The 18,946-nt window shown below is 50.4% G+C and overlaps 1 protein-coding gene across 1 annotated transcript in view; it reads right to left on the bottom strand.

Moving 5' to 3' along the window:
• Positions 1–529: 529 nt before the first annotated feature.
• ptpn11b (protein tyrosine phosphatase non-receptor type 11b) overlaps positions 530–18,946 on the bottom strand; it is a 21,739-nt gene continuing 3,322 nt past the window's right edge. Inside the window, exons 2-15 of the mRNA XM_056599630.1 lie at positions 17,248–17,442; positions 15,317–15,509; positions 14,241–14,357; positions 12,496–12,609; positions 11,004–11,100; positions 10,762–10,841; positions 9,997–10,155; positions 8,354–8,488; positions 7,332–7,486; positions 3,283–3,350; positions 2,683–2,834; positions 2,083–2,183; positions 1,246–1,329; positions 530–787 (exon numbers count right to left, since the gene is read on the bottom strand). Of these exons, the coding sequence (XP_056455605.1) occupies positions 778–787; positions 1,246–1,329; positions 2,083–2,183; positions 2,683–2,834; positions 3,283–3,350; positions 7,332–7,486; positions 8,354–8,488; positions 9,997–10,155; positions 10,762–10,841; positions 11,004–11,100; positions 12,496–12,609; positions 14,241–14,357; positions 15,317–15,509; positions 17,248–17,442 (1,660 nt within the window). The 3' untranslated portion in view covers positions 530–777. The remainder of the gene's footprint in view (positions 788–1,245; positions 1,330–2,082; positions 2,184–2,682; positions 2,835–3,282; positions 3,351–7,331; positions 7,487–8,353; positions 8,489–9,996; positions 10,156–10,761; positions 10,842–11,003; positions 11,101–12,495; positions 12,610–14,240; positions 14,358–15,316; positions 15,510–17,247; positions 17,443–18,946) is intronic.

Genomic DNA, 18,946 nt, shown 5'->3' on the forward strand with positions numbered 1-18,946 from the left:
AGGGAGGGAAGGAGAGAGGGAGAGGGAAGAAGGAGAGAGAAGAGGACAGAGGGATAGAAGGAGAGAGAGGAGAGGGAGAGGAGAGAGAGGAGAGGGAGAGGAGAGAGAGGAGAGGGAGAGGAGAGAGAGGAGAGGGGAAGGAGAGAGGGAGAGAGGGAGTGGAGAGAGGAGGGGCGAGAACGAGACGAGGGGGTAGCAAGCATCTTGTAGAGTGACATCTAGAGACCGGAGTACAATCCATCTCTTTGTCCGGGCGCCGCGAGGAACATCTGCCTGAGGAAGGGGGCGGGGCTCTTTCACCGACCGAGTGTGTGTCGGGGATAGAGGATGTATCGAGGGTCACCGATCTGTCCGTTGACAAGGCACTTCAGGAAGGTCATGGCAGCTGCGGAGCTGGGCAGAGACGCACGTGATTTATTAAAGATGTGGGGAGGGGGAGGAGGCCTCCTCCTCCTCCTCCTCCTCCTCCTCCTCCTCCATCACCAGGAGAGGGTCGGGGGTCAGGGGGAGGTGGGGGGGGGGGGGGGCAGCCAGGTGGAGCCCCAGCCAAGGAGTGGGGAAGATGGGGTAGTACCTCGCTGGCCTCCCTTGGTCGGTGGGTGAAGGGGTGGTGGTAGTGGTGGTGGTGGTGGTGGTGGTGGAGGGGGCATCCACCAGAACGTCCAAACCTCCCCCCCCCCACACACACACACACACACACTCACCACAGCCTCCGTCTCGCTCCACCCAGCACCTCCTTCCTCCCTCCACCACCAGGGGCTGCAGGTGGAGCGCTGCTCAGCTGAAACTGAAGCACAGCAAGACGAGCGGTCAGATTCAGTTCCCTGATCCGACCCGACCCAACGTAAGGCACTTTTTTCATTTTAGGGCGTTGAGTTGCAGCCATTCATGCACACACTCACGCATTCACTCATTCACCCACCGACGGCGGAGTCAACCCCGCCAGGCGACAGCCAGCTGGTCAGGAGCAGTCAGGGTGGGGCGTCTCGGTCGAGGACACCGCGACACCCAGCTGGGAGAAGCCCGGGATGAACTAGCAACCTAGCAACCTATCAGTCGACCCGTTTAGCTCCTGAGCGAAGCCGACCCCTTGCTCACCTTACTTTCGATTAGCTTCTTTGAATCCGTAAACCGGTCGATGGATGCGCTACGAGAAGCTGTGTTTTTATTGAGCTGTGTCTCCTGCACAGCTGTGACTCTGGCACACGGGGAAGGAGGGCGTGAGGATGAGGCGGGAGTGCGTACCTTCTGGCGGGGCCGCTGCTGGCGGCTTTGGGGCTCTTGATGGAGATGTTCTCGTAGATGCTGGACGAGTCATCGTTCGTCAACCTGTGGGTCACAAGGAGGAGGCTGTGAGAGGGGGCTATTCTGGGGCTAGCGCACAATTTGCTCGCCAATTGGTATGCTAACAGTGTGCTAGAGTCGCTTCTGCAAGCCGAGTTTATCTTCTAGCCTAAAGTGTGTGCTTGTTTGGCGTGTGTGCTAGCCTAGCATCTGTGCTAACAGTGTGCTAGCTTTGATTGTGCTAGCCTGACTTGTGGGCTAGTCAAGCTTTTGTGCTATCGGTGTACTAGCTCAGCAGCTGTGCTAAAAGTGTGCTAGCTAAGTTTGTGCTAGCCTGACTCGTGGGCTAGTCAAGCTTGTTTGCTAACAGTGTGCTAGGCCTGCTTGCGCTAGCCTAGTTTGCTTGCTAGCTGCATGCTCGTCCAGCTTGCGTGCTAACAGTGTGCTAGTCTAGAGTGTGTGCTAGCCTAGCATCTGTGCTTTCAGTGTGCTAGCCTAGAGTATGCTAACAGTGTGCTAGCCTAGAGTGTGCCAACAGTATGCTAGCCTAGAGTGTGCTAGCCCAGCGTCTGCGCTAACAGTGTGCTAGCCTAGCATCTGTGATAACATTGTGCTAGCCCAGCATCTGTGCTAACAGTGTGCTAGCTTAGCGTGTGCTAACAGTGTGCTAGCCCAGCATCTGTCCTAACAGTGTGCTAGCTTAGCGTGTGCTAACAGTGTGCTAGCCCAGCATCTGTCCTAACAGTGTGCTAGCTTAGCGTGTGCTAACAGTGTGCTAGCCTAGCGTGTTAGGCTTACACAGAGGAGGAGCGCGAGGCGTTCATGCTGATCTTGGACCTGGAGTTGGTCATCGGGGGGTACTGGATGTTGGAGTACTCGCTCTCCAGGGTCTTGTTCTTCTAGATCGACAAAGAGGCAGAACCGATCAGTGCACTGGCCCAGGGTCGCCCCCCGTGAGGACTTTGTGCGTCATTTTTGTCATCATAAAGATTTGTTGATTTTCGTTGTGAAATATTTGTAAAAAGAAAAAAGAACGTCAATGTGAATTGTATTTATTTTTATGTCTGTATATTTTAAAATATCATAATTGATGTTACTACAATAAAGACATCTTAAGACTAGAGAGCTGTACACCATTTAAAAAAACAATAGTAAACACCGCTGAGCATGACTGCAGCCGGCTATGAGGTCATCCGTCCTAACCGCAAAGTTCTGTGGTCAGGAACTTCTGTTTAATTCAGTTCCCCCCCCCCACACCGGGGAACCGGCTAGCCACTCCTATCAACAGGGAGTCCCTAATGTGCGTTCTTTAGGGTCCCCCATAGTCCAGCAGCTCTTTCCAGGCGTGGTCTGTGACGACCTTCCCGTGGACCCAGCGGGCGGCCATGTTGGTGGTACCTGTTCCTGCTCCAGCCTCTTCTGGGCAGTGTCGATGTACTGCTGCACGGCCATGTAGATGAACTTGTACTGGGCCTCCGTCTGCACCATGCCCGACCGCTGCTGCCGCACGCGCTGGATGCTCTTCGGGATGTCTATGTCACAGTCCAGGCCTGGTCACACACACACACACACACACACACAGACACACACACAGGTTCAATTAGCATAACGGTAATTGGCTTTCAGTTACCAGTCATCCCACTCTACCTCCTGAGCCACATGTCGCCAGGTGATGACATTCCCAGTGCTTACACAGTTTTTGAAACTAAAGAGTGACCTTTCACCCTCCTCGACCTCCCTCCTAAACCCTGTCGTTCCTGGGATTAACCAGAGGTCAAAGGGCAGGCAGAGTTTAGCAGCAGGTTGGCAGAGCTGCCGCTAATCCTGATTCAGGGCACTGAGTAGGATTAAGACACGGTTTCCATGGGGACCAGACCACCGCTGTTTCTATCGTTACAAGCACCGTCTCTACGGTAACCAAGCACTCATGTCCCCACGGAGACTACCACCGTCTCTACGGCGACCATCCCTGAGAGCCGCGCGTTAGGCTCCGCCCACCTTGGCGGTTGATGACGTCGATGAGAATGTCGATGACGATGATGGTGCCTGTCCGCCCGATGCCCGCGCTGCCAACACAAGAACCACACAGTAGACATTTTTACAATTTATTACACGGCTCTTCTCAATACCGTGGAACGCTCCGTTGACTTCCATGGGCCCTTCACCACTTCCGGTGGTGAATTATATTTGATAATTCACCGTTGCTAAGTATAATTTACCGCTGTCAAGGAAAACAAAGGATTTTTTGCCTCTAATGACGTCTTTGGTATTACTCCGCAAGTAGTCTGGTAACTTGTCAACCCCAGCGTCTTCGGTCGCTAAGCGGACCGCGCTTTGGCGGACTATTTCTCTGCTGATCAACACTACGAATGCTGGTCACGAATAAATTGTAAAAAGACACACCATGAAGTTATTTTTCCGTTTGGGCAAGTAGCCGTGTAATAAGCGGGATAATGTATAGAACGTCGGCCGTCATTTAAAAAAATAAGCACCTTCAGGGCGAAGCAAGACACCTCCGCTGGGGCTTATTTTCCCGATAATTATCATTCTGTACATGGCTGGTTCGTAGCAGACAAATTTGCGAGTCGTACACGATTTTGAAAGGTCGGCGACGAGACGAGGTCTTGTAATGTGACATGCTTGCGATCTGCGATGTTTCGTCTGCGACGTTCGAAAACCCCACGACGACAAGTTTGGCATGTTAGAATTTTTTGGGGAATCGCATGACGCATCAATTGTTGACATGAGGGAACTGCGCCCCCAGTTGTGTGAGGGAACCCCACGAACAGCTGGAGCTCACGCGCAGTGTTTACCAACTGACTTCACTGCACTACGCTGAGTAGGGTATCTCCTACAAAAATGAATACGATCAATAGCAAGAAGAAGAATGCTAATACAGAAAACGAGAGAAAATGGAACAACATAATGGAGGCAACTTTGGTTGAAATGTGGCAGCAAAGTTCCTGTATTTTCGACGCGTCCACAAAGGAGTTCCACGATAGGGTGAAGGGATACAGCTTGGCGAGAAAAAGCCGACGCCCTTGACCTACCCGGTACGTTTTGAGCCAACTGCTGTTGACGTGCTAATAGCTATCATAACCTATCATAAACCTCAAACCGCCAGCATAATGTACTCGGGATCCATTGTTGACGCTCTGTTGCTAGGCTACGTTGTTGCTGCGGGTACTTTGTATCGCTCATGTCACGCGCAACGCAACTACTGTGAGGAGTTGCTGCATTGAGCAGATATAAAAACTAAAAAAAAATTTAAAACATTTATGTCAGTTCTAAACCTTAGATTTTCTAAATAACTTACAAACGTGAATTATACAAAGTAGAGAGCATCGCACCCTCGAATCTTGCAGTGTGTCTTCCGACGAGACAAGGCCCGATTTCCTGGCTCTGTGATCGTATAGTGTGACACGTTAAATCGGGGAGGAATATCTGAGAAGTCTGAACCAGCCATAATGGATGGTTCAGACTACACGATTCTCAGATATTACTCCATAACTTACATAACTTCCTTACATAACAACCATGATAATATGATTAACATGCGTTCTATTACAGAACACATGGAAGCACATATGATACAACTTCATTAATCCCCCGTAGGAGAAATATGTTTGTTGGAACAGCCCAGCAGCGGTGGAAAAACACAGGATAAAAATGACAATACAATACAATACAATAAGAATACAAAGTACTAATGGAAGCAAAATTAGATGCTAAAGGTAAGTGCTAAACGAAATGCTAAAGTAAGGAGAAGACAAACAGAACAAACAACAAATAGGGCAAACAAAATAGACGGTACTTCCACTATATAACCTACAAACCACAAATATTAAAGATCAGACAGAGGCAACAGATACTGATAAACGCTCAGAACAAGAAGGATATGTTTTCTTGCAGATTTCTTGCAGGAAATTAGCTTCAAAACAACAATATGACTATTGGACCAGCAGCAGAGAGTTTTCTTATAACACTGGTTGCTAACTGTAGTCAGATAGTATTGGGAGTGTTTACTGGTGGTGACCAAAATCAGGATGTGTTGGAAAGCTCTCATATCAGGTGATAGAGAGAAAGTAGAAGTAATTCAGTGTCTTTATGTTGTTATCTGAAAACTGTGTTTTTCAACCTGGGGCATGCGCACCACCGGTGGTATTCGAGGGTACTGCAGGTGGTACATGGGATTATATTCACATAATCACAATAATATAAAAAAAGACCTGAAATAAATATATAATAAATATCGTTGGGTAAATATAGTACTATGGTTTGTTATCATCTAAAAAGGAATAGTTTTTCTTTGTGCATTCCTTTGTGCTTTTCCATTGAAATGTTTTCAAGGGTGTTATGTGTTCATTTGTGTTTGCTAAATAAACACACCGTGTTGCTGACCTTTTCCTTCCTCTGCTTCCCACCGACCGTCTTGCACTCATGGTTGTGTATAAACAAGCTGCTGGCACTCTACTCTGGACGCGGATTCATCTGTTCTTTACTATTTACCTCGAAGATGATCCGCAAAAGGTCTTGATGACCATTTAGTGGGACAGCTAACGTCAAAGGTTTGGAACCACTGCACAAAGAACTGCAACTCATGGTTACTCATAAAGGTGAAGTCATTGTGTCCAGTGAGCATGACTCAAGACAAAGTACATGAGGACATGTGACAAAGCAGATATGTGTGTGAGTGAGTGAGTGAGTGAGTGAGTGAGTGAGTGAGTGAGTGAGTGAGTGAGTGAGTGAGTGAGTGAGTGAGTGAGTGAGTGAGTGAGCGGGCGAGCGTGCGTATGAATGTGTGTAAGAGTGAGTGAGTGAGTGAAAACGATGTAACTTCTCATTTTAATCTGACAACAAAGTATGTCATTTGATTTGGTGCATTTCTGTATTCGAAAACCGTATTGCTGCAGCGCGCCCTACTGGCGGGTCGGTGGAACTGGAGACAACAATGTGCTCCGACCTCGAGCTCTGAATCAATGCTTCAGCCTCCATCGGATCCCGAATGGACGGAGCCCCTCCATCGGAGGGGCTCCGTCAGTTACAGGGAGGGCTTGGGTGTGTGGTTTGTGTGCACGGGGCGTGTGATGATCAGGAGCGAAAACCAGTAAAACCAGTAAAACCAGGTGCCATCAAACCTAGGACCATTCACCGCGAGGCCAGTGTGGGGCTCAGCGGTCTCTCTTCCCCGTGTGATTGTCCTTCAACAGTTTCCTTGTCCCTGGTTTGACCTGCAGTGTGAAAAGTTGTGCATCCAACTGTATTGTTTAAACCTGTGTGTGTGTGTGTGTGTGTGTGTGTGTGTGTGTGTGTGTGTGTGTGTGTGTGTGTGTGTGTGTGTGTGTGTGTGTGTGTGTGTGTGTGTGTGTGTGTGTGTGTGTAGTGTTATATTTCGATTTCCTGATAACAACTTCAGTGACCTACTACTATGTATGACTGAGGGTATTGTTCTAGGCTTTATACAAGTCTGTCTGTCTGTCTGTCTGTCTGTCTGTCTGTCTGTCTGTCTGTCTGTCTGTCTGTCTGTCTGTCTGTACATGTGTGCATGTATTATGTATGTCTGTGTGTACAGGGCCGGCGAGCGGCATAGGTGACCGATCGCCTGGGGCGGCAAATGCGTAAAGGGCGCCCTCTGGTGGCGCCCTTAATTAATTAATTAAATTTAATTAATCAAGCGAAATAAAACATGTGTGTTAAACATGTTCCCAAATGGAACGGACAAGGGGGGTAAAGGGGGATTGACCGTTGGTGCGGATTGAAACCCTGACTGAAGCTTGTAGGGCAACGCGACAAACCCCAGGGCGTGATTCAACGCAGAACCGGGCCTGCGTATGCGTGTGTATGTGTATGTGTATGTGTATGTGTGTGTGTGAGAGAGACAGAGAGAGAGACAGAGAGACAGAGAGAGTGTGTGTGTGTGTGTGTGTGTGTGTGTGTGTGTGTGTGTGTGTGTGTGTGTGTGTGTGTGTGTGTGTGTGTGTGTGTGTGTGTGTGTGTGTGTGTGTGTGCGTGTGTGTGTCCGTGTGCCCGTGTGCCCACGTGCCTACCTGCAGTGGACGACGATGGGCCCTGTGTCTGGAATGGTGGTCTGGGTGTGGTTGACCTGCTCCAGGAAGCTGAGCACGCCGCCCGGCTCGGTGGGCACGCCGTGGTCGGGCCAGCTCAGGTACTGGAAGTGCCAGATGTACCTCACCGGCTCCCTCTAGTGGACACACGCGCACACCGCAGCTCAGAACGGCCGGCCGCCACCAGACACTCTCAGGACTCAGAGTAGAGTAGAATGAAATGCTATCTTCAAAAGATGTGGTTTTAACATGGCTGCGTTTAACACGTTTATCACTTCTTATCGCTGGTGTAATCCCGTGAGCGCGGATAAACAGGAATATTATAGTTATGCAAATTACAGCTGGGAGAGTTTGGCTGAAGCCCTGCTGGCAGATCTGATTACATTCATAAAGTCCCTCTGTACACACACTCCCCGTCATTACACAGGCACTCAGCGGGGGCCGTGTGCGTGTGTGTGTGTGTGTGTGTGTGTGTGTGTGTGTGTGTGTGTGTGTGTGTGTGTGTGTGTGTGTGCGTGTGCATGTGTGGGTGTGTTTGCGAGAGAGATAATCTGCCACGGGTTGCAGGATCAGCATCTGATTGAGTCTCCCCCTCCTTCCTCATCTCCGCCCTCATCCTTATCCTCCTTCCCTTCTCCTCCACCACCCCCACCTCCTCTCTCTCCTCCCTCCCTCTCCCTCTCCCCCCCTCCCTCTCCTATCTCCTCCCTCCCTCTCCTCCCTCCCCCCCTCCCTTCTCCCCCGTTCTGGCTGTGTGACCTCCAGCTCTCGGTGGATGTAGCCTTGGACCCGTCTCTACTCCTCCCTCTCTTCTCCATCCTGGCTCCCCCCGCCTCCCCCCTACCTCTCCTCCCCCCCCCTCCCTCCCTCCCCCCTCGTCACTCAGTCCAGCCATGTCTCTCCTCCTCCCTCCTCCCCCCCTCCCCTCCCTCCTCACCCAGTCCAGCCGTGTCTCCCTCCCATCCTCCTCCCTCCCTCCCTCCCCCTCCCTCCCCCTCCCTCACCCGGTCCAGCCTTGTGACCTCCAGCTGCCGGAGGATGTAGTCCTGGGCCGGCCTCTCCTTCACGTTGCGGACCAGGATGTTCCCGAACTCCTTGCTGCTGTCGGGCTCCGAGGGCCAGTAGCGCACACACTTGTTCTGGAGGAGCACATGGTAGAGAGACACCCGGAGAGAGAGAATAAAATATAAAGTTTGAAAGAAAGGTGGATTTATTTTTATGCCTTTATGTTTTTAATACTTTTTGTATCTTGCTTTGAACATGCTTTAGAAATATAAATGAACAATTTTTACATTTACATTTGGCCAATAGAGCCTTTTGAATAGAAATGAGTGAGACATAAATAGAAAGATATCGAGAGAGAGACAACGTGAGAATTAAAAGGAGAGAGAGAGAGAGAGAGAGGAAGAAAGAGAGAGAGAGCGATAGAGAGAGGCCTCGGCTCAAGTTAAAGCAGCTTTCCAAACAGCTTAGCTGTCACACTATCCTTGTTGTCTATCCTCAGCCCCTCCACCCCTCCCCCCCCGGGTCCTTCTGTCTCCACGACAACGGGAGAGGGTCCGGCCGGACGCCATGCCCTCTCCTCAGCATCTTCTTCATATCTTGGGCTACAGAACTCTCGTGAATGTTTGCGACTCTACTTCCACGCACCACCATGATAAATAGTCTCAGAATTATTTAGCGTGTTTACAGTTGGACCTTTCTAATTAACCCCACATTCACCCATTGATAAACCGACAGCGGTGGCCGCCATGCCTGCTGGCAGGGGGAGGAGCCTCGCTCAGGGACACCTCGACGCTCGGCTCGGAGGGGCCGGGGATCGAACCAGCAGCCTTTTGGGTTGCAGGCATCCCGCTCTGCCTCCTGAGCTACTGCTCGACTATGAGGCCGTCCCAAGCGGAGTCAACCCCACGGGGGGTTAGGGTTAGGGGGGTTAGGGTTAGGGGGGTTAGGGTTAGGGGGGTTAGGGTTAGGGGGGTTAGGGTTAGAGGGGTTAGGGTTAGGGGAGTTAGGGTTAGGGGGGTTAGGGTTAGGGGGGTTAGGGTTAGGGGGGTTAGGGTTAGGGGGGTTAGGGTTAGGGGGGGTTAGGGTTAGGGGGGGTTAGGGCTAGGGGGGTTAGGGTTAGGGGGGTTAGAGTTAGGGGGGTTAGGGGGGTTAGGGGGGTTAGGGTTAGGGGGGATAGGGGGGTTAGGGGGGTTAGGGTTAGGGGGGTTAGGGTTAGGGGGGGTTAGGGTTAGGGGGGTTTGGGTTAGGGGGGTTAGGGTTAGGGGGGGTTAGTCTAAGGGGGGTTAGGGTTAGGGGGGGTTAGTCTAAGGGGGGTTAGGGTTAGGGGGGTTAGAGTTAGGGGGGTTAGGGGGGTTAGGGGGGTTAGGGGGGTTAGGGTTAGGGGGGTTAGGGGGGTTAGGGGGGTTAGGGTTAGGGGGGTTAGGGTTAGGGGGGGTTAGGGTTAGGGGGGTTAGGGTTAGGGGGGTTAGGGTTAGGTGGGGTTAGGGGGGTTTGGGTTAGGGGGGTTAGGGTTAGGGGGGTTAGTGTTAGGTGGGGTTAGGGTTAGGGGGGTTAGGGTTAGGGGGGTTTGGGTTAGGGGGGTTAGTGTTAGAGGGGTTAGTGTCAGGGGGGGTTAGTGTTGGCGCTCCAGGGCGACACGTACCCGCCCCCGCTCCATCTCCTTGGTCGTCATGACGATGACGTGCGTGTTCTCCTGGTAGACCATCTTCCAGAAGTCCACCACCGTGATTTGCAGGCAGCCCTGCGTGGCGATGAACACTTTGCCCTCCTCCTCCCCGGAATGGCCCTCCTCCCGGAAGCTCTGGAAGCGGACTCAGGGTCAGAGCGGGGCGGACTGCCCGGGGGGCGGTCCGAGCCAAACCACGGTGTGGGTGGTACGGCGCGGATCGGATTATCGGACCACTCCCTCAAACAAACCCTCACAAAATAAGACAGACAAGCAAATCTACAGTTTCTAATGACCCCTGTTATAAAAGCATGTAATAAAACGTGCACAACAATGTGTTTGTGACGTGCAAACGTTTTTGACGAAGGCCCTTCCGAACACACTGGGGACTATTTTAATGCGGTCGCCTTTTCGTGAAACAGCGACGACAACCCCACTTGAACGACTTCGAATTTACTTTTCCACCGAGGGTCGCTCGAAGGAAAATAGTTCAAGTGACACGTTATAGCGATGAGCATCTAAAAAGATGAGAGCTTTGTAATTGGGCATAAACTTTACAGAGAGCTGAATGTTTGGCCTGCTGGTTACGGAACATCTCAACATGTGTGCCTTGTTCTTAAGGGTTAGGGTTTCTTATTTCTGAAAAACATTGTGTCTGCAGCTGCATGGCAGTTAGCCATCAGCAGTTAGCCATTAGCGGTTAGCGGTTAGCCGTTAGCGTTGTGGGATGGAGGAACTCACGCGGATATAGTTGGCGTTGATGTAGTCAGAACCAGCAACCTCTGGGTCGACTTCTCGGAGCTCCACGCGGGTGGTGTCAACTACACACACACACGCGCACACACACACACACACACACACACACACACAGACACAGATTACATCAAAGACGATACTTCTACGTTTGCATACCGCTCTCTACATTTCCACAGGAAGTAGGAGACAGGAAGTTGGAAACAGGAAGTGGCAGGTGCGGTGCTCACAGGGGAGGATGTTCTTGTATCGGTTCTTGCTCTTGTTCTCAGCCCGCTGGCCCTCCTTCCTGGGGTACAGCAGCTTGCACTCCTGCTGCTGCAGAACCTGGAGAACATCGAGAAGAACGTCAACGCAGAACCTGGGCAACGAGAACATCAACGCAGAACCTGGGCAACGAGAACATCAACACAGAACCTGGGCAACAAGAACATCAACACAGATCCAGGGGCGACAAGAACAACGCGAAGAACATCAACCCATACCGCAGCTCCACCCCCTACTAAAACACTGTCAAGGCCCTCCAGGATTTTGCGATGGTGTCAAATCAAGCACCACCTACGGGTCCCAGGGAGATTAGGCGAGCTTGCTCACTGTCTAATCAGGAGTGCTTCTTGATCTTCTCTCCTCCTCCCTCTCTTCTCCATCCTTGCTCCCCCCACCTCCCCCCTCCCTCTCCTGCCTCCCTCCTCCTCACCCCTCCCTCTCTCCTCCATCCTTCCTCACCACCCCTCCTCCTCCCTCTCCTCCCTCCCTCCTCCTCCCCCTCCCTCTCCTGCCTCCCTCCTCCTCACCCCTCCCTCTCTCCTCCATCATTCCTCACCACTCCTCCTCCTCCCCATCCTCCCTCCTCCTCCTCCTCCCTCCCTCCCCCCTACTCCTCCCTCTCCTCCCTCCTCCTCCCTCTCCTCCCTCCCTCCTCCTCCCCCCTCCCTCCTGCTCACCCTTCCCTCTCTCCTCCATCCTTCCTCACACCACCCCCCCGTGGGTCCAGCCTCGTCCCTCCTCCTCCCTCCTGCTTCATCATGTACAAAAGTCAACAGGAAGAGGCAGCAAACCGATGAGCAACAATCCCCCATCAACCCCCACAGAACACATTCAACACACACAATGGCACCCACTATGAACGAATAGCACTGCAACCACAATATCCACTAGCTCGACCCCCTGTGTACGGTGAGTGAGGAGGTAAACATTCAGGAGAGGTTCTGAAGGAAAGCCCATCATCAGTGTGTTACCATCAGTAGGGGAAAATCTGCATCAAACTTCAACTTTATCAATTCATCTCAGTGCATATTTCTAAAGATCCAAATCCTTTCCTCAACGGATTCAAATTAAGTGGAACCAAAAATTGTTCCAACACGTAATTTCTTCAAGACTTCTCAATGTTAAATTGACTGCATTTTTGTAGCGCTTTTTTTTAACCAGTGGCTTTACAATGTTGCCCAACATTCACCCATTCATGCACACATTCACACACCGACGACAGTGTCCACCATGCAAGGCGACAGCCAGCTCGTCAGGAGCAGTCAGGATCAGCAACGCCTCGACACTCAGCTAGGTGGAGCCGGGGATCGAACTAGCAACCTTCCGCTTACCAGCCAACCTGCTCTACTTCCTGAACCCTTGGTCAACTCCAGAAGACAATTTGACCTCAAAGCGTAATTCATAACACAATTAAGTAGCCAAGACGCTGGTGCGACGGACTGTGTGTGGACGTACCTCAAACTCCTCCCAGAAGCCCTGTTTGGGTTTCTCCGAGTTGTCCGCCACCTTGTTGAGCTCCCGTACCCGGTTCTCGATGTTGGAGGCGATAATCCTTGTGGCGTTGAAGGGCTGTGGTGGTCGGGGAGCAGACATTAGAAACAGCAGGAAGATGCACTCGGACGCACGGGTTTTAGTAGACTGGGTGAGAGACGTCCTCACAATGATAGGGGAACCAGAAAGATACACCTCTACAATACATTTTCTGGTGAACCACAAAGCATCTGTTGAAGTAAGTGTTAATAATTGGTCGTATATTAATAGTTGGCTGTACCAAACCCAAATAAATACCTCTGCTGTACTTGGGTTAGCTATTTCTACTTAACGTACGCAAATCATTAATGTCATTCCTACCCGTCGTCAGTTTAATATAAGCTTTATGCTTTTAAGTTACGTTTGATGCTGCTGATGGAATTGGGACCCAGTAGGTCAACCTAAACCATAGCATCAACGATCTTTTACGTCAACAACCAAACCTCCTCCAAGGTACAGCAGGGTCTTTCACTTAAAGGACTACATCAAACAAACACCCTTCCCCCCCTCTGGGTCTGTGGTTGTGATCTAGTTGTGAAGCCTTGACACCGAGAGACATATACTGGTAAACAGGAAGACTTGTGGTTCAGGGAAGATACCGCAGGGATAGCTTCACAGCTCAGCGGGGCGTTGCCTCGGCGCTCACCTGCCACTCGCAGAAGAGATGGGTTTGGGGGGGTTTGCGTGCGATAACTTCAGTTTGAGAAGGTTAGCTGAGTTTTTTTTTTTTTTTTTTTTTACCACTACACGATCTTTGTCTTGTGATTAACTTGGTTAACGTTAAAGTTAGTTTATAGATGTCAGATCGCCCAGCGCTTTATTGGGGGCAAGCTTCAGATATAGTAGGCCTACATCTTCTAAAATATGACCAAGCGCACAAACGCCAATTTAGGATGGATTTGCCCTTTATGCCCTTGGACAATCCAAGAATTGGCCTCAGCTACATCACAGATGCTGTTAAAATATAATATAAGCAATAGATGTCAGCGTTTTGAATGTTTTCCATTGACTCTAATGCTATAAAATAAAACATCTAGAATCTACAGCAAAGATCTAAAGTTAAGATCTTTCCTCGAGTCTGCTTGTTTCCTGCAGGCCCTCTTCGAGATCTCCTTCGCACGCTCTCTGAGATGTTTACCTCTGAGCTGCAGTGTCTTCCCTGCCTCGTAAATCGTTGACGCTAGGCTAAACAAGCACCTTAACTGTCAACAGTTGGTTAGCAAGAGTAGATGTAGCGTTTTAATGCTAGCTCTGTCGGTTATTAATAGTAGTAGGGGGAGTAGTTGACACAGTAAGTGTTAAGAATGGGTGTAACTGTATTTATTAGTGCAAAGAATGGGTGTAGCTGTATTTATTAGTGTTAAGAGTGGGTGTAACTGTATTTATTAGTCTTAAGAGGGAGTTTAACTGAATTTATTAGTCTTAAGAGTGGGTGTAACTGCATTTACTAGTCTTAATAGTGGCTGTAACTGTATTTATTAATGTTAAGAGTGGGTGTAACTGTATTTATTAATGTTAAGAGTGTGTATAACTGTATTTATTAGTCTTAAGAGTGGCTGTAACTGTATCTATTAGTCTTAAGAGTGGGTGTAACTGTGTTTATTAGTCTTAAGAGTGGGTGTAACTGTAGTGGTTAGCATTGAGAGTGGGTGTAGCAGTAAAGAGCTAACCTGTTTGAGGTGAACCACAATGCCGCTCTTCTCCACCATGGGGTTCTTCTTGTAGTGGTCCACCAGGTCGGCTAGCGTGTCAAAGCGCTCCCCGCCCCCGACGTCGTACTTCCCGTCCTGGGGGGACGCCACCGTTAGCAACACACTCTACTGAGCTAGCAACACAAGCTAGCATCCACCACTACAAGTAACGTTGACCTTGAGGCCGAGGCAGGCTCAAGGTCAATTCCTACTGTCCGGTCACATTTATTATGCATATAAAAATGTCCATAGGCCTAAGCTAGACAGGGGGGAACGTGCCTACGTTTCCACATTTATTTTCTTGTAAATTTGTATCCGATTTTATCCCCCTTTCTCCCAATTTGGTAGCCAATTACACCCAACCTATTATTCAATCGCAATGGACTACAGATGGAATGAAACTTTTAGCTAAATCTGGTGCGCCCGTCTAACCCTAACCCTGACCCAGGGAAAAGTCTTAGACTGTGGGAACATAGGGCCTAGGTTCGAGAGAAGTCTTAGAAATGTGGGATGATAGGGCTGTGGCACCATTGCTCTGTGGGAACACAGGGCTGACCCCCGAGCGTTTACACACCCAGCCAGTAACAATCTCAGTATCTGGATGTATCATTAATATTAATATTGGTTACTCGCACGGCTATTGTTAGTTCCAGTAAAAGTATTCGCATTATCAATAGAACCAAGTCAACGTTGTTAACACGCCAGAGCGCTGAGCTAGCCGCCAACTGAAACCTGTTGCGACTAAGCTCCGGCGTCGTGGGCGGGAACGTAGCGCACGTGCGCCGCATTAGCGCGGCTTACCACTCCTAGCACCAAAGGGCTGATCATGGTTCCACGTCTACGCAACGCAACGACCACGCAGATGCTTCGACGCAGTCGTGAACCTGTTATGGTTCTGCGTTCGGGCGACGCAGCAGCGAGGTTAACATTTTTGGGAGGCACACGTCACGGCAAGGACGTAATGGGTCCGTAAACCCCCTTGCGTTGCGTTGACGTGGAACCATGATCAGATCCTTAAAACAAGTCTAAACGAGCGCGGCGGCGGCGGCGGGCACCTGGAAGCGGATCATGACGTGCGTGACCTTGGTCCGGCGGTCCAGGTTCTCCTGCTTCTCCTCGTTGGTCAGCACCGAGAGCACGAAGTCGCCCGGCTTGCTCTGGCTCTCCCTCACCAGGAAGCTCCCCACGCGGCCCTTCTCCAGGAGCAGCTTCTCCGCGTCCCGCCCCGACAGGTGGCCGTGGTACCACCTGGGGAGGGGGGGAGGGAGAGAGAAGGAGGGGGGGAGGGAGAGAGAGAGAGAGAGAGAGAGAGAGAGAGAGAGAGAGAGAGAGAGAGAGAGAGAGAGAGAGAGAGAGAGAGAGAGAGAGAGAGAGAGAGCATGTTGGACAAGATTAAGAGAGAGAACTGAAGTAAGTGATTGCCTAAAATACATATGTCGACAATTGTGGCCTGAAACAAACAAAGACTAAATTAGTCTATGTTGATACAAATATGTAAATACATTTTCAACACATAATTAACTTAACATTTTCAAATAATTAATTATAAACTGATGAAACTAGACACAGCATAGTGGGGCTGATGAAATTAAATCAAAATCAAAACACATTCAATTACAAAAGGGCCTTTTGTTGCATGTTTAATTTAATTTATGCAAACCTTTTTCTCTCTGAAAGAAAAAATTGGGCCAAAATCAGTTTGGCAAGGGACTACTAGTGAGAAGGTTTTACCAATGCAAACGTCTGTCTGTCTGTGTGTGTGTGTGTATGCAAGCAAGTAAGTAAGTAGGTATGTATGAGTATGTATGTATGTATGTATGTATGTATGTATGTATGTATGTATGTATGTATGTATGTATGTATGCAGTATGTATGTATGTATGTATGTATGTATGTATGTATATACATATGTACCGTATGTATGCATACATTTATGTATGTATGTATAGCACGTGTGTGCGTGCGTGCGTGCATGTATAGCACGCGTCTGTCTGCCTGTCAGTCTGTATTTGTATGCCTTGCATGCATCAACTTCGTCTCTTCGTCCCTTTCCAAAGTTGTGTGTGTAGCTGTGTGCGTTCCAAATGCACCGTTCCAGCCCCTCTGTTCCAGGTGTGTGCGTAGGTGTGTGTGATGCGTGCGGGCTCTGTCGAGACCCAGCCTGTGTGCACATTCTGTCGTTTGCGGTAGGATGTTTGCATCCAGGCACAAACACGGGGCCTCCCGGATCAGGGCCCTGTTAAGACGGCTTGTTGCTCTGTACGTGTTTGGGTTTGGATCAGCGTGGGTGGGTGTGTTTTAATGCAGTGCACGTGCGTGTGTTGCCCTGCGCGTGTGTAAGTGGGAGGAGAGTGTGTGTGTTTGTATCGTGTGTGTTTAGACTTTGTGTGTATGTGTGTGTGTGTGTTGGATTGCGTGTGTGTGTGTGTGTGTGTGTGTGTGTGTTCGTGTGTTTGGATTGTTGTAATTGCGTGTGAGTGTGAGTGAGTCTCTGAGGCCCTGTGGGTGTGTCCCTGCGCCCCGGCTCCGCCCACCTCTCTGTGGGTGTGTCCCAGCGCCCCGGCTCCGCCCACCTCTCTGTGGGTGTGTCCCTGCGCCCCGGCTCCGCCCACCTCTCTGTGGGTGTGTCCCTGCGCCCCGGCTCCGCCCACCTCTCTGTGGGTGTGTCCCTGCGCCCCGGCTCCGCCCACCTCTCTGTGGGCGTGTCCCCCACCTCTCTGTGGGCGTGTCCCTGCGCCCCGGCTCCGCCCACCTCTCTGTGGGCGTGTCCCTGCGCCCCGGCTCCGCCCACCTCTCTGTGGGCGTGTCCCTGCACCCCGGCTCCGCCCACCTCTCTGTGGGTGTGTCCCTACGCCCCGGCTCCGCCCACCTCTCTGTGGGCGTGTCCCTGTGCCCCGGCTCCGCCCACCTCTCTGTGGGCGTGTCCCTGCGCCCCGGCTCCGCCCACCTCTCAGTGGGCGTGTCCCTGCGCCCCGGCTCCGCCCACCTCTCAGTAGTGGGGTCCTTGCAGTTGAGCGGGTACTTGAGCTGGATGACGTGGCCGTTCCTCTCGCGCAGCAGGTCCTGCTGCTCGGTGTAGTACTGCACCAGCTCCGCCAGCGTGGCAAACTTCTCCCCGCCGTACAGGTCGTAGTAGTCCCCCGAGTTCTGGATCTTGATGTGGGTGACCTCATCGTCCCTCCTGGGGGCGGGGCAGGGCGGGGGTCAAGGGTCAAGGTCGAGGGACTAGACTGTGGATGGCGTAACTGATCCCATAGGGAGATGGTTTCATATGTTACATATTGTTACTCAAGATGACGGAAATGGATTTAAAAGAACGAAGAAGGTGACATTGATTGTGATGCCTTGTGTTATATATATATATTTATACAATGGGGGACCTAAATCCAGCGATCTGATTGGTTCCCAACTGTTGTATAAAGAGCGTATACATAACTGCTATGACGCCCGATCATTTTGTGAAAGTATCACTCCGCGCCTTGAAGAGGAAACCGTTACAAAGTATCGTAAGAAACTTTATCACACGGAGATTTAGCTTGACCATGGAGGAGGGGGATTCACCAGCGGGGAAATATACCCTTCGACCTTGAACTGCTCCATAGGATAAATTGCCGGCGAACCGCTCTATCGGAGCCTTCTCTCGGAGGGACGCTAAAGTGTGTTGCATAGCGACCGTCGATGCATAGCGGCAGCCAGGAGGGACTACTTTTTTGTATTCTTTAACAATTCTTTAAATGTAGTGTGTCTATGACTTTCGTTTCGCCATAACAGTAACCATTGTATAAAAGCAATAGATCACTTCAGTCAGTGGTATGTGCTCACATTATACCACTGTGAAGGGGGTCGCCGGCCCTCCGCTGCGCGTCGGGGCCGGACAACGCCCCTTAACAGTGGTATAATGAGCACATACCACAGCCTGGCGGGATCTATTGCTTAAATATAGATAATATATTTATTTTTTTCTGTACAGCTCAAGCAATACAAAAGCCCAGAAGATAACATCAGAGCCATTAAGCATTTATTTCCCGTGGTTTTTGATGAGATTACAAAAAATTACGGGTAATTTAGGATTTAAAGCAAGATGTGCTAACCCCTACCTGCTCCTTAATGACCTGTCTCTGTACTTTCTAACCCCTACCTGCTCCTTAATGACCTGTCTCTGTACTGTCTAACCCCTACCTGCTCCTTAATGACCTGTCTCTGTACTGTCTAAACCCCTACCTGCTCCTTAATGACCTGTCTCTGTACTGTCTAACCCCTACCTGCTCCTTAATGACCTGTCTCTGTACTGTCTAACCCCTACCTGCTCCTTAATGACCTGTCTATGTACTGTCTAACCCCTACCTGCTCCTTAATGACCTGTCTCATTACTGTCTAACCCCTACCTGCTCCTTAATGACCTGTCTATGTACTGTCTAACCCCTACCTGCTCCTTAATGACCTGTCTCTGTACTTTCTATCCCCTACCTGCTCTACTGTATTCTGAATATACTGCAAGTCTCTTTAGAATAAAAGCGTCTTCTGCACAATTAAATGCGAAGCATTCATGCACACATACCCGTCATAAGACTTGCATGCTCTTGAGCAGATATAAAAAGTCTGCATTTGCAAACTTACTTTGGTTTCCTGCATACAATAGCGCCCCCCCCCCCCCCCCCCCAACCCCCTGTGACACACACACACAC

Source organism: Gadus chalcogrammus, chromosome 1, assembly GCF_026213295.1.
Source record: "Gadus chalcogrammus isolate NIFS_2021 chromosome 1, NIFS_Gcha_1.0, whole genome shotgun sequence".
NCBI lineage: Eukaryota > Metazoa > Chordata > Actinopteri > Gadiformes > Gadidae > Gadus > Gadus chalcogrammus.